We start from the raw sequence: 26,390 nt of genomic DNA, 5'->3' as shown, positions 1-26,390 counted from the left end.
TTACAATGCACCTAAATGCTCCTAAAATGCAACCTAAATGTGCCTAAAAATTATATATAAATATGACACATCATAATTCGGAGGCAATTGGTGGAAAAATCGTTTCATATATAATTTATCAAATATGATCAAAGTTTTATTTTCTAACTTTCACGTCCGTCAAAAAAAAAATATTTTCTAACTTTCACATAAACGATAAGGCATATATAAAACTAAAGAGGAAATACCTTTGATAATTGCAAAGTAATATTACGCGACTTATCGGCGGTTATTTAACCAGGCAACTTACCGTTGGTTATTTAACCTTTTATCTATTTACGTTGAAAGAGTAAATACTATAAGTATCATGAAGTTTGGATAGGTACACAAGCATATAATTTCTTTTTCCCTTCTCTTTTAAGGTAGGAAAAAAATAGGAGAAACTTAATAATTATTAGTATCTCCACTAATATTGATTGATCTTTTCTACCTGACAAAGTAAAGTAACATAATCATTCTTACACTCATTCAAAAGGTTAATCATTTACATCCATGATTTATCTAATTTTCGGTTTGATGATGAGCATAATAAAAATAGTACTACTACAAATCAAAATAATTAATAATCTTGAAAACCTTGGGCCCAATCCAGTACGCATATAAACAGAGCCTCATTTATATAGTCTGTTTAGGGCTGACCCACCATTTTTTTTTTCCTAACAAACTTTATATTTCATGTTCTTTCCTCCTACATAGACAATTCCCTTGAAAACCCCACATGTAAGGTTTTATAGGTAGTCTTCTCTTTTATCATTAGGTATGTGTACTACAATACTAGTCACTTTTAAGGGTTCTAAAGGATCAAACTTGTTACTTGTTAGGCTGCATTATGGTCCATTTTTGACTATTGTTACTTGTTAGGCTGCATTATGGTCCTTTTTTGACTAGTTATACCACAACTCGTGCTTTTTTATATCAACGGGTGAGAAACTATTCAAGTATCTATTATCGATAATAGGATATTGCTAACGGATAATATTTATTGTCGATAGTATTTGTTAGCTTTTGCCTTTTAATAATATATTGTCAATGGTATAAATGTAAAATGAAATGATAAAAATAACTCTAAAGGTTGTAATATATCTCCAATCGAGGAAGGTTTGGCAATCTAATTATTGTCATTAAGAGTGTTGTATAGTTGCGATTGCGACGGTCTTAAATCAAACTTTGCGACCACCTTAATTCAGGGGGGATCTAGGGGGTGGTCTACTCGAACCTCGACCCACCCCATTATCCAAAATATTTACAATTAACCTATCTGAGATAGTAATGCAAATAGATATGGTGGAGCAGGTGGTTGGAGCGCGAGTATACTAGGCATCAAACCACGAGTTCGATTCTAAGTACATTTGTTTTTGGGTTTTTTTCAAAGAAATTAATCAATAAGTTCGGCCCACCCTATATAAAAATCCTAGACCCGCCATTGCCTCACTCCTATTGGGTACCACCCACGTTCAGCGCACAAGTGTGCAACATTTATTGGACACCAACACACCATCACCCCAATCTGAAGTTTGAACCCCCAAGGCCCAAACCCATCTCAGAGTATAAAGAAAAGAGACAAGAAGCATGGTTCAGTAGAAACTTGTCCTATGTAATTGTAATTACAATTAGAGCTGTTTATATAGGTACAAAATGTATGAAAGAAAGAAGGAAAAATTACAAAGAATACATGTAATATCTCTGCTGTACAACAAAACTGGGAACGAAACTGAGTTGATGTGAATAGTAAACTTCGCTTCAGAAAAAGATGTCACTTTGCTTTGATTGGGCTTTAAGGTCTTTCAATTTCTTCAAAATATTAGTGAAGTAATCTTGCATGTATTTTTCCAGGCCAACGATGTCCTTCGGATCCACACCAAGAAGTGAATAGGTCTCTGTCATTGGCACTGAGAACACCATGTCACTTGATAGCACCTGAAAAGTTTCCAAGCAGGTAAATCTTCTAGAGCTGGCAATCTTTGACCCATTCCAAAAGCAATCTGAACAAACAAACAGAAACTCGTCCCAACAACCCAAACAACCTGAATCCGACTCAACTCGACCCAACTATAATTTATTACTATTGTTTTATGTTTACGTTATCTTTTATATGTCAAGGCATAACCTGAATTCAACCCAAATCCGTACACAAACACAACACATTAACCAATGTCAGGTCAAGAAATTGCTTCAGTGTTTTGAAATTCAGAATACAAATCCAACATAAACTGAAAATCAAGAAGTTATGCCAGCTGACAAGTTTTCAGTCAATTCTTTCCAATTCTTCTTTTTCCACAAATAGGTGATTAAGTGATTATTCTCCAAGTTAGTGGAGTTTCTTAGCCCCTTTAATCAGCTAAAGCTTTTAAGAGGATTCGAAATTTCATTTAAAAAACTACTCCAACTTAGTGGAGTATATGAGATGCAAGACAAAACGAATCTTATACAAGTTCCCATGCATTTGATTCCAGCAGGATAAGGAATAGCAAGATAGTGCCATATAGCCATATTTACTGACAAACAATGTATTAGTAAATACATTATACTGGTCCAGAAACATGTTTTTACCTCGGAAAAGGCCAATCTATCGGCAACGTCATTTGTCCATTGAAAGAATCGAGTAAGCTGCCGAGTTGATCTCAAGATAGATACAGGGACCGTTGTCACATTGGCATCTTGTCCTGCAAGCCTCTCGCATAGCGTTATCACCTAGTACAACAAAGAAATTTCAGTACATTGTTGCCATATTTAAAACACGAAAAGGCATATTATTGAGTTCAACCCATTATGATCAAATTCATTATATAGACTGATCAAGCAGTTGTTCAGCTTAAAATCGAAGGTTTCTTATCACGTAAATCCAGGACACGAAGTCATATAGCACAAGAACTCGAGGAAAGAAAAGGGGTTTTAAATTCTCAATGAATAAAAGGATACTAGGAGACTAAAAGAAGTTTCAAGTATAAAGATTTACCATAGGTTCTCTAACTAGGAGCATAGACCAAGAAACTCAACAGACCAACATATGCCCGCAAAAGCAATTAAAATAAAAATGGCAGTACCTCTTGCGTCGTCCATGCACGAGGTCCAGCAAACGTGAGAAGCTTCCCGTTAAGATTCTCATTGCGCAAGGCGATGAAAGTCAATCGAGCTATATCCTGGAATATATAAGATCATGCATTTCAGATAGAGACCCAAACAGCCCTGTCAATAAGAGTCTTCAAGAGATGAGAGATTCAAGAATTCAACTCTTGTGTAATGACCTGAGTGTCCATATAAGCTATCCTTGTCGGGGCATCTGTTCCCCAGACAGACTTCTCTTCCAATATTGGCACGGCATACTGCCCAATTAGGCCCTGAAAGTGAATTAAAACAATAGCAAAGTCAGTACTAATAGCTGCAACAACAGCCTGGTATGGACACTGCCAAGGACAGTGATTAGGAAGATGTAGAAGTAGACACTCTTACACTCGACTGTTCAAGAAATTTACAGAAAAACTTACTAAAATACTTCTTCTGTTAAGAAAGGAGAGAGAGAAAGTAAGTTGGTACATTTTTCTGACACAAAAGGTACTACATATATGACTTGGTTGCAAGTACTACGAGTCTGACATTTCCATTTAAGAGGTGTTACAAGTATCATGAAACAAGGGGAAGTATCAGTACCAGATTATCTCAAGTAATAATAGTAGTCAATCAATCTTTCAAATTTAATACAGTAAGGAGGAGAGGATAGTCCCAAAGAAAGTCGAACATCCTTAGTGCTGATGAAGTGATGACTACCAATTACTATCATAAATATAGGTCCAAGTTTTAAACAAGGCTAGGGGTGAAAAAGGTACTCAACCAAACTAGATTGCACGTAAACAATTCATAAAGTAACAAAGCCCTTTAGCTGATTATTAATATTGTAACTGATAATGTTAGAACAGGAGAGATTATCATCCTCTGGAGCTGGACTTTTCCTGACTCTATGCCTTTACCTGCATGAAACCACATAGCCGTATTGTAATATGATTAAGTCCAGAATCTTGAAGAAATTTCTCGGTGCAATACTTAATCTCCATCAAAGGAACTTCTGGATGCTTGTCACAATTGTGAATAGAAAAAAACACATACTTCTGGATTCCCATTGCTTTTGCACATTGTATGAGAGCAACTTTCCCTTCCCAATCTACCTGATTTGACCAGAAAAGTTAGTTAAGGTTAATAATCCAGAAATGCATGCAGTGAAAAAAATCAACTCCCCAGAAGTTGCAAATCATGGTATTATTCAGACTTGAGACTCCAGCATGATAGATTGGCAGTTCATGAAGGTCAGACATCAAGGACTCCAAGTCCAATTCCAACATTTTGGATATCATCTTAGAAGCAAAGAAAACAATTGAATAAGATTTTGATCAAGTGCCATCTACATCAGAAGCACAAGCACAGAATTCAGTAGCTAATTGCCAGGTGGTAAAATAGATAAGCAGAGTAACCAAAAACTTTTAAGTATTTGTTCATCGGCGAAATTGAGAATCATTTGATGTTGGTGATAGGTGCAGGCTTGCAGCATGATGACTATGATAGTGATCCATGCCACCATTATGCAAAACAGTAAGCAGTAACTCCAACTACTTGAGAGATAAAGTGGTCATAAGCCTTACCTTTAACACTGAAAACAAGTTTCCTTTTAACTGAATGTAGGAAAACTCTTCTGAGGTGAAAATAAGGTCAGATACCTGTGGATATGAAAGCTACAAACTTGTTTTTTGAGAGAAGTGGCATCTGAAAGCTGTGCTCAGTTCAAAAAAACTTAACTCCAACAGAGAGTGGTGATTCTTAAGGTAACAGTTCAGCCTTAAACTTGTCATACATCCTGATTGCAATGCCTTTGTGTGGCTGTACCAGTTGGAAGTTTTTCCTTGTCCTCTATATTTCACATACAAATATCTCATCCTATCTTGCTTTCAAAGCACTTCTTAACATGATCTTTCACGCATCGAAAATTATACTTACAGAAAATACAGTGTGTTGGGTATATGGCGTGATATGAAGCTCATGGAGGTGTATGGGTGTGGAGATGAGGTTGCGTAGAAGGAAAACGTCATTTGGGACATAAGGCTAACTTTGAATGGTCATATCTTTCAATCTATAAATGATTTTGAGGTGATTCAAAGTGGAGGTGATAGCTTGTTCCGAGAGCTTTCCAACGATAGGTCATATGCTCAATTCCGGTGAGAAACGAGAAAGTTATGACCGTTTTACGAAGAACTGACGAAGCTGACGGCAGAAGACTCAGGTGCGCCCGCACCTGAGGCCTGGTGCGCCCGCACCAAAGGCTGGTGCGCCCGCACCAAGGGCTGGTGCGCCCGCACCAAGGGATGGTGCGCCCGCACCAAGGGATGGTGCGCCCGCACCAAGGGATGGTGCGCCCGCACCAAGGGATGGTGCGCCCGCACCTATCGAGGACGCGTTTTTTTCCGGTTTTGTTTAATGAGGGTATAAATAGGTGCCCTAATTACGATTAATGTATTATTCATCATTATTCACATATTAGAGAGAGAAAAAGCTATAGGGAGAGTTCTTGGAGTGCTTTTTGTAATCTTTCTTGAATATTCATCGATTCCTAGTGCAGATTCGTGGTTTTTCTCCCAGTTCTTGGGTTTCCACGTAAAATTTTGGTGTGTTCTTTCCTGCTTTATTATTTGATATTCTATTATTGTTTGATATTATTTCTAGATTGATAGTCAATAGAACTTACAAGTGGTATCAAGAGCTAGGTTTGATTATTGTCTAAATCTAGAATAATTAACAATGGAGGATTCAAAGATTAGAATTGAGAAGTTTGATGGGACAGATTTTGGATATTGGAAGATGCAAATAGAAGACATCTTATATCAGAAAAATCTGTATCAACCTTTGTCTGAAAAGCCTGCTGAGATGGAGGAGGCTACGTGGAAAGTACTGGACAGACAGACACTAGCGGTGGTGCGTTTGACATTAGCTCGGACTGTGGCGTTCAATGTCAAGGATATCAAAACAACGACTGGATTGATCAAAGCACTGTCAGATATGTATGAAAAGCCCTCTGCAATGAATAAGGTATATCTGATGCGCCGTTTGTTTGGTTTGAGATGAATAATGGTAGTTCTGCTGCTGAACATATTAATGAATTTAATTCATTAATAAGTCAGTTATCTTCGGTTAATATTGCTTTGAGGATGAAGTGAAAGCCCTAATTTTGTTGTCATCTTTACCTACTGCTTGGGAAACTGTTGTAACTGCTGTTAGTAATTCCTCTGGTAAAGAGAAATTCGTTTATGATGTTGTCGGTGATCTGATTTTAGTGAGAGCATTCGAAGGAAGGAGAGTGGAGAATCATCTGGAGCATACAGTGCAGAAGGTAGAGGGAGGGGAAAAGGGAGGAACTTTCAGGGAAAATCGGAGTCAAAGGGGGACCGGAGTAAGTCAAAAGGCAGGGCTAGTGTTACTTGCTGGAGTAATGAAGGACATTTAAAGAGAGATTGTCCTAGGAAAGAGAATGGGAAAGGGAAGAAGAAGGTTCAAGAAAGTGATGATGAAGAAGAAGCATCAACTAACTTGATTTCTGAGTACGATTCCGATGCTTTGATGGTAAGCATGGATGATCAGGAAGAGTTGGTTGGGTGCTCGGGATCATGGGTCTTGGATTCGGGTTCTTCTCATCATTCCTCACCATGCAGGAGTTGTTTCGGAATTTCAAATCCGGAAAACTTGAAAAGGTCTACCTTGCGGATGGCAAGGCAGTGGAAGTCATGGGGAAAGGTATGTGAGTGTGAAACTCACTCATGGTGGCTCGTTGGAGTTGAAGAATGTCAAGTTCATCCCAAGGTTGAAGAAAAGCTTGATATCGTAGCCCAACTTGCTACATCGGGTTACAAGGTTGTGTTTGATGGTGGTTCTTGGAAGATTGTCAAGGGAGCAATGATCATAGCTCGTGGGACAAGATGGAACACTTTACACCATGGGAGCACAGTGAAGGGCCCGGGATTGGGATGAGAACTTCATGTAAGGTGTCGTTTGGTCGGAAAACTATCGATAGTGGGCTAAGGGATGAGAACCGTGGTGAAGCGGTATCCCGGTGGCAAATTGACCGGTAAGCGCACAAGGTGAAGGACGGCACACAAGCATGTTGTGCCGGAAATCCTAAGTGGAACAAAGGGTGTATTGTTCGAGTGGGAGCAATGTGAGTTTGTTTTCAGAACAATGAGAAGCTTCTTTGGCTTAGGTGATATTGGTTTTATTGAAGTTTGATGAGACTTCAATGTGCTTCTTTGGTTGGAGAGGAAGGGATCTTCATTTGGTTGTGCTTGTCTCTAGGGTGATCCGACCTCCGGGGTAGGAGGCTGTGTAGGTTCATGGAGTGATGGTGCAATGATTTGGAGGTTAGTGATTAAGAATCAAAATCGGTATAGACTTTGATATCTTTTGTATTGGAGTTGGTGCAAACTTCAATGTTATTTTCCTTGGTGTAGAGGAGATGTTGTCATGGGATGCTTGATGTATGTCATGGTTTGGACACGACTCGAGATTGCTTTTGCAGTGGGAGTTGTGTGTAGGATGATGAATGAGAGGATGATGAAGATATGAAGTTTTCTTCACTTACACCTATCTCCAAGTGGGAGATTGTTGGGTATATGGTGTGATATGAAGCTCATGGAGGTGTATGGGTGTGGAGATGAGGTTGCGTAGAAGGAAAATGTCATTTGGGACATAAGGCTAACTTGAATTGGATCATATCTTTCAATCTATAAATGATTTTGAGGTGATTCAAAGTGGAGGTGATAGCTTGTTCCGAGAGCTTTCCAACGATAGGTCATATGCTCAATTCCGGTGAGAAACGAGAAAGTTATGACCGTTTTACGAAGAACTGACGAAGCTGACAGCAGAAGACTGGCGCACCTGAGGCCTGGTGCGCCCGCACCAAAGGCTGGTGTGCCCGCACCTATCGAGGACGCGTTTTTTTCCGGTTTTGTTTAATGAGGGTATAAATAGGTGCCCTAATTACGATTAATGTATTATTCATCATTATTCACAGATTAGAGAGAGAAAAAGCTATAGGGAGAGTTCTTGGAGTGCTTTTTGTAATCTTTCTTGAATATTCATCGATTCCTAGTGCAGATTCGTGGTTTTTCTCCCAGTTCTGGGTTTCCACGTAAAATTTCTGGTGTGTTCTTTCCTGCTTTATTATTTGATATTCTATTATTGTTTGATATTATTTCTAGATTGATAGTCAATAGAACTTACACAGTGATCATTTAACTTGTGACAAAGTCGTAACCAGTTTCCATGTTCATCACCAGATATTTCAGCTCATAACTGTTAAAGTTTTATCTGAATAGACAAGAAAGAAAACTTCTACCCAGAAGGCTAGCTCAAGTGCTCAACAGCAGGAGATTTAGATTAAATCTTAAATCTTGAGCCACCAGAAAGTTATGTCTCGGAAATAGTTTCTTTACAATAGTAGCAACAAAGCAGAGAAGATAAAAGGTTTTTTAAGGTACCTAACCTAACAAAAAAGGCAATTTAGAAAGATTATTTAATAGTAGACATGAAACAGAGAGAGCAGGGGAGTTGGGGGTGAAGTGCAGCAGTACTGGCAAGAATTATACTAAGTTTTTCTGCATTTAGTAGTCACATGGCTAGTTAAGATAACAATGTCGTAATGATACTTAATTCTGGATGGAAGGAGCTACTTGACATCACAACCATAAAAAAATTTCTTGCAGAAGGAAGTAGAAAGTTGATAAAAACTTTTAAAGATACATACTGTTTTTATTGGCTCCTCAGGACGTCCAGTGGCACAGTCAATAATAGTGTGAACCCCAACCAGTGTTGCTGGTATTGTCTCTGGTCTGCTCAGGTCTGCCTGTGCAAACATCAAACTGTATCAGGGTACAAAGAATAGGTGGAAACTTCAAAATAACATCGTGCAGTCTAAACTTACTAAAGGGAAGAAACTCCGACATTAGTTCCAACACTAAATCAGGAATTTAGGATCGGGAGCGAGGAGCCTGAGAGCATTCAAATTCTTATATTGCATGCATAAATCGTATATTGGTTTCAATGGTAACTATTTTCTAACTTTTCCTATATGGAAGAAAGCGAACCCTTCCAGGCGGTGGGAAGTCATTACATCTAACAAAAAAGAAAGTCTTACAACCTCATGCGGGGGGTCAAACTTAATTGAGATGTCTATACAAACATGCGGATAGAACGAGTCTATGATAATGTTGTTGGGTTGCCTAAGAGGGAAGGAGATAAGAGCACTCGAACTCACATTAACAACTGTTGCACCCCAGTCACGGAGAAAATCAGCAGGAGCTGGTCTAGGTCTCACAAGACACCGTACATCGTAACCTTCATCCAGCGCCCGCCTCACAATCTGCCTTCCAAGAGTCCCAGTAGAACCAACAACCAATATACTTGTCGGCCTGACAGGTGTGCCTGGAGCATAATTTGTTGCTGCAGCTGGCTGGGCCGTGCACTTTATTAAGGGCCGCACGTAAGATCTTCCTGAAAGAAATGTCAAAGTTATTGAGCCTAATTAATAATGTTCTCTTGCGCACCTATTTGAAGGATGAAGTAAATCCCAACAATTGTGATGCTACTTTCTTGATCATCACTATAAACTAACAACTACAACCAATTTCAATAACAAGTTTGATTCCACATTTCCACTCCCACCAACATATACCATATAGAGATTGAATTTCAGTAGATTACATTATTAGTCAGTGTACATATCTTTACTGTAAATGTTACTGTAAATATTATTTGTGAAGAATGGGCTAGAGTGGTTTGTTAGAGCAAAGGCTGAGCGGACAGTTCTGTAAAAGTTTATTATAGGCCAGTTTCAGTTTTTCTGTATTTAACATATAGGCTCCGTTTGATAGGGCGTAAAACATTCTGAAAAATTATTTTCCTCTATTTTCAATTTTACATTGTTTGGTTTGCAAAGGTTTCCTTTGGAGTAAAATTTCTCTCCTAATGATGGAAAACCATTTTCCCTTTAGAAATTGTTTTCCTTCCTTTTTCTTGTATTTCTTGTACACTCCTCTCACAAGTCACAACCTCCTTACTTTCCTTTCATTTTCCTTTCATTTTATCATTTTTCTTACATTGCACCAAATAACGGAAAACTAATTTTGAAATTGTGTTTTCCATTGTAAATTGTTCTCCATGAAAATCATTGTACACCGAAAATGTTTTACGCCCAACCAAACAGAGTCATAATGATTGGCAGGAGAGTTAAACTTATTAGATGAACTACACATGGTTAATATAATGATATGTATGTTCTATTTACTTATTTTGAAATAAAATGACCTATATATACATTTGTTTGCACAGTGGACAGAAGTACAAAAATAGCAGCATTAAACACTCAAAGTCAAAAAATTTGGTAATAAAAATGAGCTTCCAATAAAGGATTTGGGTACCGCCAACAACTTTGATAGCTAAGCAATTTACACACATTTAATACTTCTTACCTTAATATTAAAATAGTGAACCAATCGACACATAGTACTACTAGCAACTTGTTTAGCACAAGAATGCTCAGTGAGAGAACTGTGATGAAATTGTATCATAATTCCTTCACCCCTCAATAACAATAGTACACATGTGGATAGAGGTCGTCAATTTACATTAATGAATCAATTAAAATACCATAAGAATCCTTCACTAATTAATCCTTATTTTCATTTAGTCCATGCCATGGACTTCTTAGTTAAAGGTACCATTAGAATTTAGATATATTATGGAAGTTTCACAAATAGCATTTGGAATTTGGCCTATATCGAGACGGCCTAGAGTTCAAAATCTAGCCTATTATCGTGATATTATAACCCATAAGCTATCAAAAAAAAAATCTCAGGTTAAGATTGAGGTGTTGTGGATGATAGGTCACAGGTTCGAATCCCCCTCCCCTTCTTTGTATTTTGTACCGCCTTCGTAAAAAACAGAAATCCCGAATCAATTGTCAATAGGGTATGTGCAATTAAGATAGTATTAGGCCTTTTGTTAATAGATTAAAAATACACCACATTAACATCATACTTCTACACTAAAAACTACACATATATGATATTCATTTTTGTGGCTCTATAGGTATGATCGCCTATGTCGCACATGGTCTACCCTGCCCTTGTAGATTACAGTAAACTAATTATTTAGGAAATGGACTATCTATTTCTTTCCGGAAATGAAGAGCATCTTGCTCCATTATATAAGCACACAAAGATATAAGCACACAAAGAGAGTAGTTAATAAAGAATGTTTGAAGTGAAGATGTACATGGCTCCATTTTAAATCATTCTTCCGTATCCACTATGTAAATTTTCTCCACTGATTTGCGTACCCAAATTCCTTTCTATATAGTAGTAAGTGATAACAATAACAATGCAGAAAAAATACATTCATGGACCGATATCCTAGGTTTCGACATTCAATTTTTAAAATCAAGCTCAAAATCACACACCTACTCTACAACATCGAACCAAAATATACCTAATCATTAATTAAATTACTCCATTGATCAACCAAATATAATAGAAGATCGAAAAATTACATAGAATAGAAAAGTACCGGAAAGAGAAGAGAGAGAAGAAGGGGAAGAAACGCGGAAGTTTTGTAGAATGAGATTAGTTTTCCAAGACAAGATAGTTGGACATCCGGTGTGGCAGTGATGGTGGCGCAGTTTCGGTGGTGTGGAAACTTGCGCTGGAAGTCTTCCCGCCATTTTTAGGCTCTACTTTCTTTTTTCTTTAAGCAGAGATGACTTGCAGAGTTGCAGTGGGTTAGTGTTCTTCTTACAATAGGAGAGAGAAGAAAGGAAAAGAGCAAAGTGAAGAGGAAACAAGTGGACGAAAAGGGAAATCACAATTCACATACATTGATGTTAGTCTCGCCACGTCCCTCTCCTTCTTTCTTTCTGGATTACGTTTTTCTCTATCCTATTCTATGATTCCAATTATCCACATTTTATAGAGTATTTTGTGGGGATATAGTAGGGAGAAATGATAAACATCTAATTGCTAGATGTTTGCCAAACATCTAGCAATAATGTGGCAACATGTGAGTGGTACACATGTCACTATATTGTTTATCCAAACAAATTACTTTTTCCAATTTTTTAAACTTGTATATCTCAAAAAATATATTTTAGAAAAAAAATAAAAAATATACCAATATTCATATATTTTTATTCTCTACAAATAGACATCCATCTTGATATAATTTCATCATATTTTTATTTTACTCTTCTCTATCTCTTATTTAGATATGTAAAAAAAAAATACGAACACTATCTGTTTATACACAAACACTAGTGTGAGTTGCATAAACACTAGTTATAGTTACACGAACACTAGTTCTAGTAGCATGAACACTGTATATTAGCATCGGAATCTTCTGACAGTGTCCAATTAAAAAAATACGAACACTATCTGTTTATACATTAACACTATTTTTAGTTGCATAAACACTAGTTATAGTTACACGAACACAAGTTGTAGTAGCATGAACATCATATATTAGCATCGAAATTTTCTGACAGTGCCCAATTTTCGAGATTACTTTTTTGTTTGTCTGATAACTTTTTTTCATGTATGTTGACAATTTTACCCCTGCTAGATGTTTATAAACATCTAGCAATTAGATGTTTATCATTTCTCATATAGTAGGGTAATAGGACATTTTGTAGAGATGTACTTCACTAATTTTTTTTGTGGAGATATACCAACCTAAATTTAGATTTTGTTAAAAGGTATCAATGACACTATTCCGGTGAGAAAGTCAATTTTTCGGCCTTGGACATGGTAGGAACTCGCGAGTGAGCCACAAAGTCACAGTGAGGAAGTTGGAGAAAAATGAATGTAATAGAAACAATTAAATATCACACACTATACAAAGAGTAATTAAGCAAGTCAAAGGTCGAAAATTTGGCTTTCTCGCTGAAAATAATGTTTTTGGTACCTTTTAACAAAATTTAAATTTAGGTTGGTATATCCCCCACAAAATGCCCTATTACCCTGGTATATCCCCGCAAAAAACTCCATTTTATATGAACAAATTTCATATTTTTTAAAACAGCGCATCTTGCGTGTGATCGACCACACGTGAAATTACAGATGTGGTCGCGCGCGCGACAGTTTGTCAGTTCGTCAGCTCGTTTTCAAATGATTATATCTCACTCGTTTTTCGGCGGAATTGAGCTTTTGACCAGGCGTTGGAAAGCTATCGAGCCAAATTTTCATCTCTAACTTGAATCTTCCCAAAATATTAAGTATATTGTGAGATATGACATTTTGAAGTTGACTCTTATGCACAAACTCTTATGAACATAGGGGGTTACTCTTATGACCAAATGGAGTTACTTATATTACTATGTAGTTACTTGTAACAATAAAAGGGTGTCACTCCTATAAAGAAATGTGGTTACTTTTATAAGCAAATGTTGTTACTTTTGTGAACATTTGGGGTTACTCGTATGATTAAATAAGGTTACTCGTGATTAATTGAAGTTACTTGTATAAAAAATGAGGTTACTCGTGTGATTAATTGAAACTATTTGTGTAAATAAATGAGGTTACTAGTATGAATTAATTGGACTACTCATAAGATTAAATGACATTACTAGTATGAATTAATTGGGTTACTCATATGTTAAAAATGAGGTTACTTTTGTGAACAATTGGAGTTACTTGATCAAATAGGATCATCGTATGATTAAATAAGGTTAATATTGTGAACTAATGAGGTTACTTTTGTGAACAAATGAGGTTACTCATTTAAATAAATGAGTTTACTAATCAGTTTACTTTTATGAATGAATAAGGTTACTCATTTGAATAAGTGCAATTACTTTTGTGAACCTTTGGGATTACTCATAAGATTAAATTAGGTTACTCATTATTGCTAAGAAAACACATAGGCTTTCTTAAAACCTGCGAATACAAATTCCAAGGGAGAAACAAGTGAGAGTTCTGCGGAGTTCGTCATTGTCGAAGCTTCGAAAACAGTAGAAGGTGCATTGTCGACGGAGTTCTATGGGGTCGCCATTGTTATAGCTTCGAAAGTGATTGAAGGAGAGAAGTTGAAGATGAATAAGGAGAAAAGAGTGAAATTGTAGCAGAGGAGAGAGAAAAGGGAGTAGCCATGGCGTGAACTTTGTGTGAGAGGTGGTTTGTATTAGCGGTGATTCTAGTAACAGTGAAAGGCACGTGTGACTGTTTGCTAGGCTTATTATTTCAAATTGGACTCGGCCGCCCACACATAAAATTTTCGATGTGGCCGGGCATATATAAGAATTTGTGTTTTGAAAAATACCAACTTTTTGTTTTTTAAATACTCGGATTTTTTTTTTTTTGGAAACATTGATATGAATAATCCAAATTTTCACCAGTTTAACTTACTTTGAGGGGTCCCCTCAAAAGATTTTGAAAAGACCGATGAAAGTTTGGGATTATTCATATGAAATTTTCCTATTATTCTTCTAGGTGTACAAATTTTATCATATATCTCGGTGTATCGTGAGCATACTATATTTAAAGCTATGTTGTTGTCATTGCTCATTTGAAATAATCCAAATGAGCATAATGTAAAAAAAGCTGGAAGGGTTCCGTAAATGAGCAAAAATTAATCTTGAGTGTATGATGCTCAAAATACACTTGTATGACGAATAAATTCTTCGAGGTGTTCGACAATACTTGTTGTATTTTTCGGTAAAAACTATTGTAAAGAAGGTCTCTTTCAATGATTTTAATTTAAGTATATGAGTCTTGTTTTACTTTTCTTCCTCCTTTTTGGTTAATGTGTCATTTACGAATTTACAAGTGTGAAGATTCGGAGGATGTAAATTTATAATTTCGATTGATCCGTCATAAATAAGTCATTTGACAAATTTTTTTGATACATTGTATGGGAGATAAATAGGGCAAGACTCGAACTTAGATTTGGAGTTAAAAGGTATACCCTTACCACCCCTACGGCTCCACCCAAAGCTCTAAGCCAACACACTTTCTCTCTCTAAATATTTTTCCTCTGCCTTCTCTCATAAAACCCCCCTTTCCGCCAAAACAAACCCTAGGAACTCGCCGGAGTTTCGGCGCCGCGCAAGCCGCCGACCTGTTCTCCGGCGAGTTCCTTTAGTTTTTTTGTTGTTGTTTTTCGTTCTTGTTGGCGGTTTTCTTCCGTTTTCGTTCTTTTAGGTTGGTGGTTTTCTTTGTTCCGCTCTTCTCAGTCGGTTCTGGGTGGTGTTTGCCGGTTAAAACCCCCTCCTTTGTTGCGTCGTCGTCGAGTCTCACCCTTTCCTTGGTAGGTTCACCCTTGTCGTGGTATTTCCAGCAGCTCCCTCCCCCCCCCCTTGGTGGTGCGTCGGGTTCCTCACCCCTCCCTTGTTTCTGTGTTGTTGGGCCTCCCTCTTCCCCTCCCCCTAGTGTCATGGCTTTGGGCTTCCCCTATCCCCTCCCCTCCCTAGGTTAGAGTTAGTATGAGTTTGGGCATCCCATTCCCTACCCCCCTGGTTAGTATAACGTGGGCATCCCTTCTCCCTCCCCGATTTGTGTTGAATTTCCATTCCCTTTTGTTGGTGGTTATCCGGCTTTCTTCTTCCCCTAGTGCGTATTGGAAATTTGTTAGTTGTTTAGTTTGTGGGTGAGTTAGTATGGGTGTTGTGTTTGTTATAATAAGCTGCTTGTTACTTGTGTTACTTGCTGGAGGTCGTTTTGATCTTGATGTTGGTTCTGGTGTAAGTGATTGGTTAGGAATTGCGTGGCAAGAGATCTCATGGATGGGGTCAGTTGTGTCCGATTTTGACAATCGGACGGTTCTTCGAGATCTAACTTTAGTTAGATCTCAATCTCGCTTGGTAATAATTTTATCAATCATTGCCTTGACAAAAAGAAATCTGAAGGCGGCTCCCCAATTTGATAATTGGGTTTATAGCACGTCAACTCAATTGAGCTTCTCATCAATGGAGAAGCCTGACATACCCTTCCAAAAGGGTATTGAGTCACAAAGGAATGTGACTCTTCCAGGAAACCTGGATGAAGAATCCCACGTAACAGATTGTTACGGGGATTGGTCTGGTAGCGAGTTTTTAGTCTCACGGTTGCTTTGCTGCCCCATTTGCGAAATCAGTCTTTTCCTATCACTTCGTTCGTCAGAGTCATGGCACTCGTCATCTACCATTAAAAGAGGTTTTCTACAGTTTCCTATCATCTACGTCCTCCAGATCGAGAAGTTTTATCTTTGTTTACATTATTTATGCTTTTGTACTAGGTATGTAAGAGCATGTATCGCTCAGCTTAGTTATGTTGTGTTTGTAGGATTGTATTAGCATTAGGCTGTACTTCCTTTTTTCATTAATGCAAATTTTCCCGATGTCAAAAAAAAAAAAAAGCTCTAAGCCTCTAAGCTCTTCTCAATTGACAATGTGTTATAGTGTTTAACAAATATGACATCAATCAATTGGAGCCGAATTGAAATTATCATGAAGTATATATCGTATGTGACTATGAAAAATATCGTGACATTTATATCTAGTGATTTGAATGATTCGTGAACTCAACATGATCAGAATAAATTTAAGAGTTAATACATACACTCGGGTGTATTATGCGTATGGTACAATTTTTGCTCATTTGCTCATTTGAAACTCTACTTTTTTTTAAATGCATTTTACTCATTTGGAAGATTTCAAATGAACAATGAGCAAATAAATAACATTGAGTGTACCATGCTTACGGTACACTCGGATTTTTTGTTGTTTTGAAGTGAAAAACAAAGAGAAGGGCGTTTTGCCAGGGCCAGTCCACGTGCCATATATACGAAAGCTCGTGCTGGGTCGGACCTGAAACAAAATTCTTGACCGTGGCAGGCCCACAACCCACAAAACGAACAATGGGTTGGGTAGGAGCGAGCTCAAACCGGGCCGGGCCAAGCCGTGTCGGATCGACCGGCATGCTGGCCCGACCCATGCCCACTTCTATCCATGCATATATGTATATATCGAGATATGGATCATCTATAAACATATTGCAGTTTTACAAGTATCTTTCCGGGGAAAAAAAAAACGAAGAGAACAAATACATGCAAGTCCTATAATTTTCCGTTGCTCGTCTTTTATGTATCAAATGCTACATTGAGAAAAGTATATATATCAACCTCTTTAAAAGGTGATCGAGATAGTAGCAAAAATTGGTGTAAAAAAGAAACCTATATATCCTGATGTGATTTTTTTTAACTCCATAATTTCAGCTGCCTCTAATATACAAAGCTTATCCTGAGGCTCAATGCTCAAACATTGTCATTTACAGAAACTCTACACTTTCTTCTGTGCTGGCCAGAAAACGCCATTATGTACAAGCTGTATTGGCGCGCCACTGCTGCCTTCTGCTCAAATCAATGCAAGAGGAGTACAATGTACGCTTATTAGCACGGGGAAACCCAAATGCAAGAAGTCAAAGAATAGGGTCAGATGATCAGAGAACTGAGAAGCTGCTTAGAACAGAAAATATGGTTTTAAGCCCTTTAATCTGACAGGAACTCGTCTAGTTCTGGCTGATCAGATGTCAGAATTATACGGGGATCGTTATTAATGCCCCGAGTCAGTTCTTTCCCAGGGACGGTAGTATTTTCAGTATCTACGTCTTCTGGATCAGCCAATTCTTGTTCATCCTCAAAATTCTGATCATAATCATTTATTTCACCTGTATCAGAACCTATTGTGCTAAATTCTTTCCCTTTCTGAAACGTGACAGCTGACTCATCCTGAAGGTCAGAGCCTTGATTGTTGGGAAATGAGCTTTGACATATGCAAGATGAAGGATTTTCATGGAACTCACCCCTCCCTGGCTTTACCTCATTTGGATCACCCATGAAGCCAACCTGATGAATTCTAACTTCGGAAGCAAAACCTTCCCATGTCATGTTGTTTTGGTTCGAGAACAGGTGATTAAGTTTTTTAGCATTAGGCCGAATAGTAGGCTTGTGCCCGTAGTATCTCCTGCACGAGGAGCAGTGCATGTTTAGCTGCATGCTTTTAACAACTTAAGATCTCTACAGCAACTGATAGAAATGATTAAGATTTTGTTAGCAAAGATTAGTGAGGTGAAATATAATTAGTTACCTTCTTCCTGCTAAAATTCTGGCCATATTACCGTTGTTGTTGGTGACAAAAACATCACTCTCATCGCAAACGATGAAATCCAAAGCAGCCATCCGAGCTGAAAATGGTGCAAATGGAGCCAGCTCCTCTTGACTTGCTAGTGTGTCTTTTGAATGGAAATTCGGGAATAGTGCCCTAAGAGACGCTAACGTCTCTTCTCCACCATAAACCTCTCCGGATGCCACATATATATGCACGTCACTGTTGTAGCCAAGTGCTCTCAGCATAAGACCAACTTCCTCTGGGGTGAGTGGGCATTTTCCCTGCCTCCTCTGCTTGTCAGGGTTACTTTTCTGTGGATGATTTCAAATCATTTTCTTAGAAATATTATAATTGATAATTTCATGTTCAAACACTTGTATATACTCATTTGAACTCACATGTAAAGTTTTCCACCGTTTTCGTATAGCACCAAGTTCTTTCCTTTCTTTCTCTCCTCCTCCATAATCACACCCTGAGAATGCAAGCATATCAGGCTCAAACCTGTGGCACAGGATTCATCCGCATCAATTAGAATGACCTATATTATTAATCTAGTAAGTATCTGAACATCCTTCTCTTCTTGAAGGACCACTAATTTATGTTCAGGCTGAACAAACAGTCTCTCATAATTATGCAGAAGATTAAAATGCAAACATCAGTACAACTACCAAATCAGACTCTCATAATTAATGATATACTGTGAAATTAGTAGGTGACAGCTTCCCTACAAAAGGATAATAAAAGAGATTAACCTAAATGTGGAAATGTGCAGCTTGATTGCCATTAAGCGGCTAATAGGACTTTAGGAGCAATATCCTTTTCATAATTAAACTGATGCTAAATATACTCTGTTAGCTCTACACGTTCAAAGGTCGCACTCATAGTATTCATGAACTTGATAATAGCAACAGCGCTAACAGAACATTAAACATTAGCTACACTCTTACCTCAAGTGTAGGGCAATAAAATGTTCGCTTCTCATTCTCATTCTCTCAACTAACTTTCTTCCCATTTCAACAATTGGATCCGTAAATCTTAAGGCATGGTAATTAGCCCTACATCTTAGTTTTTGTAGATCAGTGTTCAAGTTATTTGATAGCCTGTAATCAAACTTTGTCAGCTGCACAGCCTGCACGAGAAATAAGCTAGTAATCAGAATAATTAACTCAACAACACTCAAGAAAGTCAGACGAGATTTCAAAACAGACTTTCAACTAAACCAATTTACTCCAGCAGCTCTAGACTTGCAACTCGCAAATTTATCAATAGTGATGCTTAAATTGCTGCATGAACGTACATAAACAAGTTCACTCTACTTTAGAGGGGTACTCTACTTTAGAGAGGTTGACATATTACTATGTTACTCCTGAATGAAATATTCTTAACAGAAAATAACACTCACATGCTTCTTATTTAGAAGGGGTAAGATCCGTTTTAGGTAGTACTTGGGATTGGATTTCCTTGGAACTCGAGTTCGAGCTGGGGTAAGAACTTTTCCTCCTACCATTGGAAGCTGCTTTATAATTTTGACATCTTTTGATAGAAATGATATAAACCAATCAACATCAAAAATATCGCCAAAGTCACTGCAAGCACAATGAAGTGATGAACAAGATAGATCAAGATGTAAGACAAGATAGTGATCAAAGAGCTAATAAAATCGAGGTATGATAAACCTCTATCAGGTAGATGTGTTAGACACAAGTTTTCGTGTAACAAATATTGTATGTGTATAACAAATATTGTTTGGGTATGTAATAATACTGCTTGTGTTGTTTTCCCCTTATTTGTTATACGAAAGACAAACAATATTTGTTACACGAAAACTTGTGTTAGATACATCTAATTGTTAGATATTTATCAAATCTCAATAAAATTATGGGTATTTGCATTGTAAAAGCAAAGACAAACCTCGCATCCTTCCAGTAAGATTTCTGGTCCAAAATGGGAACAATAAGAGTTGCATTTAAAATATAGGCCGCAACAACAGCATCTGTAATCTGCTCCATTTCGAACATGTAAAAAACTCTTTAAATTCAACAGTAAAACTGTAATTCAGGTGTTAAAACTGAAAGCAAATCCATAGCACGTTTCATGAAAAGACCAGTCACTTGCTTATAAGTTATAAATTAGACTCTAATTGTTTAATTAAACTTGGAGTAATTTGAGCTATTAGTGTCATATTAAGCTACAGAGTCTATATCCTATCATATCATGGGAGTTGTACTTCTTCTAGACATATACACGTCCAATGAACTTAGCTTGTCGTTGCTTGGGTTGGTGACTTGGTGTGAACCTATGTTGCTCAGACACGGATTGAGTGACTACTTGGATACGGGTGCCCAAGTGTCCGACTCGGCTATTTTGTAGAAAAAAGATAAGTTTTTAATTTAAAATAAAGTATCCAAATGAAGTGTCGTGTCGTGTCCGATACCCGGTTTTTGAGTTAGATGAAGGTGTCACCGTGTCAGAGTAACATAAGTGTGAACTATGAGTCTATGATAAGTGAGATTAACTACGTACATGCTTTCAAGGAAATTCAGTTTAACTGATCTGATGAGAAAACTTGCTAAAATTTGATCCTTTCCTCCAATGTGACAATGATCAACGTTACCAAATATCATGAAATTAGCATGCCCTACCCATGTGGTTGTATAACTTAAAAGCACCAAAGAAGTATCTAAAATTGGAATGGTCCCTAAATTTCCTGATTTTCTTCGCTTAAACTTAGTCTCTGACGGGTTTAAACTTCGAAAACTACCAAAAATAAAGAAGAATCTGAAAATAAGACAAACTCAAATTGACAAGAACAAAATTGATAGTATGATATAGATGAAGATTATGCAGTACTTCTTAGTATGATAATGATTTCCAAAATGATCAAGATCCCTTTATGAAAAGCAACTAGAATAACCACTTCCTTAAGCAAAATGAAGTTCCTTACACGCTTCAATTTCACACCAACTAAATGAGGTACTACTACTAATTAAAGACTTGGACTGCATATATAATAAATTATATTTCACATTGCATAACTACAATTTTTGTATCTCCTGACTTTAAATTGCGGATAATATGACATTCGTCTTACTCTTGCATCAGCCTTGTTACTTATTGTACTAATTACAGATTAAGACAGCTTAACAGCATGTTATTTTTCTCGTACAAAAAAACATCTTCAAACTTTTTGTTGCCACTGTTTTTTACTTTTCAATACATCAACGCACAACTTTGACTATTTATAATCTTAAGTATAAAATGCTACAAAATATACCTAGATTAATCCAACAATTTATAATCTAAAAAACTAGCATGTGTCTCAGACAATGACTTGGATTGATACGTTTCATAATTTTTTGTCTAGTGATGAAAAATCAACATCATTGATGTGGTAAGTAATTGCATGATGTTCATGAAAATAATAGCTTAATTTTGTACAAGCAATTGGAGCGAAAACAACTTATTGTATTTTATTTTGAAATACTAAAATACGATATTATATTAAACGACAAATTTTTTTCTGATCAACAGTACTTGTCTTATATCGATAGTATTAAAAGTCAAATTGATGCAACTAAACAAACCGAGTCAATGTTATACTCATAAAAAGGGAAAAGAAACACGCACCCCTGTTCTTTGTTGGTTTAATCCTCCACTTGTCGAAATTAATAAGTAACGATGAGGTTGAGTTTTTTCATCCGCCGCTAAACATTTTTCAAACAAAATAAGAAAAAAATTTCCAATCAATAAACAGAGCAACTTTATCAAACTCTATATTGTCCACCACCTTAATTACTCTATCAATTTTAAACATACATAATGAACAATTAATAAAGAAATTATTGAGTTATTCGTAACTTAGAGTACCAGAACCAATGATTTTCTACCAAATTAGTCATTTCCTTCAAATACTGATAGGAGAGAGAAAGAATTTTACAGAGAAATTTTCTGCTGGCATTGCTGCAACCGTAGTAAATTCCTGATGAATTCGTGCTCCAAAGATCACGCCTCACGCTTACAGCACCACTCTGTATATTGTAATCCGTTTATTTTTGTTGAAAATAAAAAATCAAATTCAAATGAGTTTTATCTACATGACATACATACCTTCTTATGCACGTCAATTAATCCTTCAGCCTGAAATCATTCAGAAAAATCACTTAATCAATCAATAAAAAGTCAAAATAATAATAATAAATAAAAAACATTCTCATTTGAATGTAATAAGAGAGAGAAAATACGTGATGATGATGAAGTCGGTCGGAGATAGGAACAGAGAGAAATGAGAAGAAAAGCACAGTAACAACGAGAAGAGCAAACAAAAGAGGTAAAAAAAGACGGCGATGACGATAATAACGGTAACGGTGGCTATTATTACGACGTAGAAGAAAAACACCACCAGTAGCGGCGGAGGAGATGCCGCCATTTTTCTTTGAAGAGAGAGAATAATAACGTATAAGAGAGAGAAAACAGAGCAATGGCTGCTGTTTTCTGTTAATCCTCTGTAAAACCATTTTTCGACGAAGAAGAAAATCGCCGGAGTTTTTTTTTTTTTTGAATTTTGGGTTTCGGGATTTTATTGGAGGTGGGATTCTCTGTCGTTCTGACTAAAAAACTGACGTTGATTTTATATAATTTTTTGAGAGGGTTGAATTTATAGTAGTATCAGTATGTATGTATTTCTTTCTGTGCTAATAGAGAAATGAGAGAGGAGTTTTAATCAGAAGATGACAAATTTAAGATAAGCTTTTTATTAATTGTGTGTGTAATTTCTATACCCTTTTTATGCGTTAAATTGTTGTGATAGTGAGGACTGGCTTCTGGCTGCTTTCTGTGTTATTTATCGTAATTAAAGGCTTCTGGCTGCTTTCTGTGTTTATTAATCGTAATTAAATTGCCTAATCACCTGCCTCATCTGGTTTTTGGCCAGCTTAAGATGGAGGAATTGTATTTTAAATTTCAACTCGCACGTACCGTTTGGTGTTTTCAGATGGGGGAGAATAAGGTGTGAGTTGAGGATAGAGTTTTATTTTTTTAGAAAATATAGTCATGAATAATCTCAACTTTTGCTGATATTTTTGAATTTTTTCCTTGGATAATGCAAAAGTGGGTTTTAATTCCCAAAATATGTCCAAAAAAATTAAAATTTCCTCATAATTTTTTCCTTGCAGTAGCGGTTTACAAGTGCCGAGAAATTTTTTTTTTTTCAACTTAGGCCCTGTTTGGCACTAGCGTTTGAGGTAGCGGTTAGCGGTTGGACAAGATTGAAACGCTACTTAAGAAAATTATGAGTGTTTGGTAAGGTAGTGGTTGTAATAGCGAGTAGCAGTTGGAGTAGATTATGAGTAGCGGTTGTGGAACATTACTACAAGTAACGTTTGAGATTTAGAGGTAGCGGTCTAACAAATAAACCCTATATATTAGCATAAGGTAGAATTATTAACTAATTTTTTTTTATCTTTTACAATTCCAACAGCTACTTTTGCCAAACACTTCTAATTAAACACCTAATTCAATCGCTGACCGCTGACAGCTACTAGTAGACAGCCAACAGCTACCCCCAACAGCTACCGCTACTAGAACCGCTAACAGCTACTAGAACCGCTGGTTTTGCCAAACATGCCCTTAGGTAAAACCGCTACTCAGAGTAGCGGTTTACAAAAAATATATATATATATATATATATATATATATATATATATATATATATATATATATATATATATATATATATATATATATATATATATATATATATATATATATATATATATATTTTTTTTTTTTTTTTTTTTTTTTGTAAACCGCTACTCCGAGTAGCGGTTTATTATGAAAACTGATATCTGCTTACCATATTTTGCGCAGGTAAACCGCTACTCAGAGTAGCGGTTTAAATTTATAAACCGCTACTCAGAGTAGCGGTTTATATTTATAAACCGCTACTCAGAGTAGCGGTTTATTTTAAAATTAAACCGCTGCTTTGAGTAGCGGTTTTCGTGGGTTAAAACAAAAAAAAAAAAAAAAAAAAATTTTCTCGCGTGCCGTCCTACGTGGACGGTACGCAGGGAATTTTAATTTTTTTGGGCATATTTTGGGAATTAAAACCCACTTTTGCATTATTCAAGGAAAAAATTCTGATATTTTTAGGATAATTATAATTTTAAATTATTTTAAAATAATTCCGACTTTAGGAGTACATTTTCAAAATAATAATCCAACTATTAATTTTCAACATATTATATTTAAAATGCATTAGTGTAGGCAAGAAAAAAGAAAATTTGACTTATTTTGAGAAGTTTTCTCAAAAGTTGAGATTATTTTGAAAATACGGGTGAAAGTTGAAATTATTCATGTTAATTTTCCTTTTTTTTATTTAAAGGTAAGATGATAACACCTTTAAGGAAAAGGCGGGATTTTGGGGATCCCACTGTATAAGGGACTAAGGGTAAGAATCAACCCATTATTGCAAGGGTGAAAGGAGGAAACCCCCCCCACCACCACCACCAACTAGGCCAACCTTGATTCTTAATTGAGAATAGGAAATTGGCGAATATGGATTAAGTTGATGTCTATTATTAAGCGTGTGTTCTCTTCACGTAATTGTTTAAAAAACAAGTTTTATGCCTAATAAGTTAAGAAAAGTTCTTTTTTTAAAGGTATGTAGAATCCATTTGCAAGAAGGGGGGAGAATTGGGGATCATTCCTGTGAGTGGTGAGAATTGAACTCGTATCATATATGTGGAAAGATGGTGTTACAATCACTTGCCCAACCTTGATCCTCAGTTTAGAAAAGTTCGCCCAAGTTCAAATAAATATAATGCCTCGTAAATTATACATCAATAAGTTGAAAAAAAGTAATAGTAATCCTGGATGTACCATGCTCATGGAGTCAGGGTACCCCCAAGACTATTTTTTGCTCTTTGTTCATTTGAAATTCTGTAAATGAGTAAAATTCTACTCATTACTAATTTTTTATGCTCATTTGCCATAATGAAAAACTTTCTTAGATTGACAGTACAAACAATTCAACTCATTTGAGAAAATGAGTAAACATAATTTTGACCAAATGAGGAAACCTTTTCATGCTTTTTCTCAAATGAACATAAGTGTTTTTTGAAATTGCAATATTGATTTCAAATGTGAAAATAAGTCTACATTGATGAGCTCGAAACTAGCTTCAATTTTTGTTTTTGCCATTGATGAAGTCCAACTTTCTCAAATCATATTTCACAGTTTAGCAATTTGATTGACCATGTTGAGAGAAAACCATGAAGGAGTGAGAATTTGGAGGTAAGAGACACAAAGGAGCTAAAGCTAATGTTGATTTTTAAATCATCTTTTTGCGTTATTGATCATTAGTTCAGCTCTTGAATTTCTTTGAAAACTCTAATGTTAATTCTCGACTCTAAAATTGATTCTACCATTGATGAAATACGGAGCTCCGTTATTTGTTTTTGTCATTCATTATTTTCAATTAAGGTTGCAAACTTGGAGGAGCGAGAGAAACAACGTTGGAGAAAAATTTAGAGGTGAAAAATAATGGAGAAGAGAGAAATTTGGAGGCGAGGAAAAATAAAGGAGAGAGAAATTTGGAGGTAAGAGAAACAATGAAGAAGAAGAGGAGGAAAGAAATGAGTAAAATGATTAACATTAAGTGATTAGAAATGAGTAAAAAATTTGCTCATTTGGAGAATTTATTATAGATAAATCCAATACAGAAGAATTCAGATTAAATTTGGCGAAAAGAATTGATAGGCTATCGTATACCTGTCAAAAATAATTCCTGCAAAATCTTCTAACAATGTAGTAGGGTAAGTAGGGTCGAATCCATAGAGAGATAGTCGCATTAATCTAGTTTCTAAGGTATAGAAAAACTAAACAAGATCATAAATATTTGAATTAAAGTTCTAAACTAATCAAACTACGAATATCAAACTAAAAAGGATCTACGGTAATGGTTAACCATGTTTATAACTATAATCTATCAAAATATCATCAATAGTTCAATTAATGAGATATCTAAAACACAGGTAATCTTACGGTTGGGTCTTAATACTCTCAAATCAACATATGCTAGTACGGTTGCTCAACATAATCAGATTTGCTAATTGTAGGTAAGCCTCTAAAGAATACTATCTGTCGATTTATGACTCGATATTAGCAATATTTAATCAGACAATTAATCAGATCG

The 26,390-nt window shown here is 36.3% G+C and overlaps 2 protein-coding genes across 3 annotated transcripts; both read right to left on the bottom strand.

Moving 5' to 3' along the window:
* Positions 1-1,612: 1,612 nt before the first annotated feature.
* Positions 1,613-11,969, bottom strand: LOC104883299 (hypothetical protein). 2 transcript variants are annotated; one of them, XM_010667787.4, is made up of 8 exons: positions 11,635-11,968; positions 9,326-9,561; positions 8,816-8,914; positions 4,005-4,199; positions 3,285-3,377; positions 3,084-3,179; positions 2,590-2,730; positions 1,613-1,956 (listed from the first exon to the last, which is right to left on the bottom strand). In XM_010667787.4, exons 1-8 carry the CDS (start codon positions 11,786-11,788, stop codon positions 1,780-1,782), a joined length of 1,191 nt encoding a protein of 396 aa, XP_010666089.1. In that variant the 5' UTR covers positions 11,789-11,968; the 3' UTR covers positions 1,613-1,779. The 2 variants fall into 2 exon arrangements, with proteins under 2 accessions (XP_010666089.1, XP_010666090.1); XM_010667788.4 differs by lacking the exon at positions 4,005-4,199 and having other exon boundaries at positions 11,635-11,969.
* Positions 11,970-17,142: 5,173 nt separating this feature from the next.
* Positions 17,143-22,986, bottom strand: LOC104883298 (hypothetical protein). The gene is made up of 10 exons (XM_010667786.4): positions 22,441-22,986; positions 22,307-22,336; positions 22,137-22,227; positions 21,827-21,903; positions 20,111-20,199; positions 19,602-19,785; positions 19,147-19,328; positions 18,598-18,700; positions 18,179-18,510; positions 17,143-18,055 (listed from the first exon to the last, which is right to left on the bottom strand). The coding sequence occupies exons 1-10, from the start codon at positions 22,711-22,713 to the stop codon at positions 17,581-17,583; spliced, it is 1,836 nt and encodes a 611-aa protein (XP_010666088.1). The 5' UTR covers positions 22,714-22,986; the 3' UTR covers positions 17,143-17,580.
* Positions 22,987-26,390: the final 3,404 nt, after the last annotated feature.

Source organism: Beta vulgaris, chromosome 9 (genome assembly GCF_026745355.1).
Source record: "Beta vulgaris subsp. vulgaris cultivar EL10 chromosome 9, EL10.2, whole genome shotgun sequence".
Lineage (NCBI taxonomy): Eukaryota > Viridiplantae > Streptophyta > Magnoliopsida > Caryophyllales > Amaranthaceae > Beta > Beta vulgaris.
The sequence above is the reverse complement of the archived record's forward strand: the minus strand, read 5'-3'. Positions and strand labels throughout refer to the sequence as shown.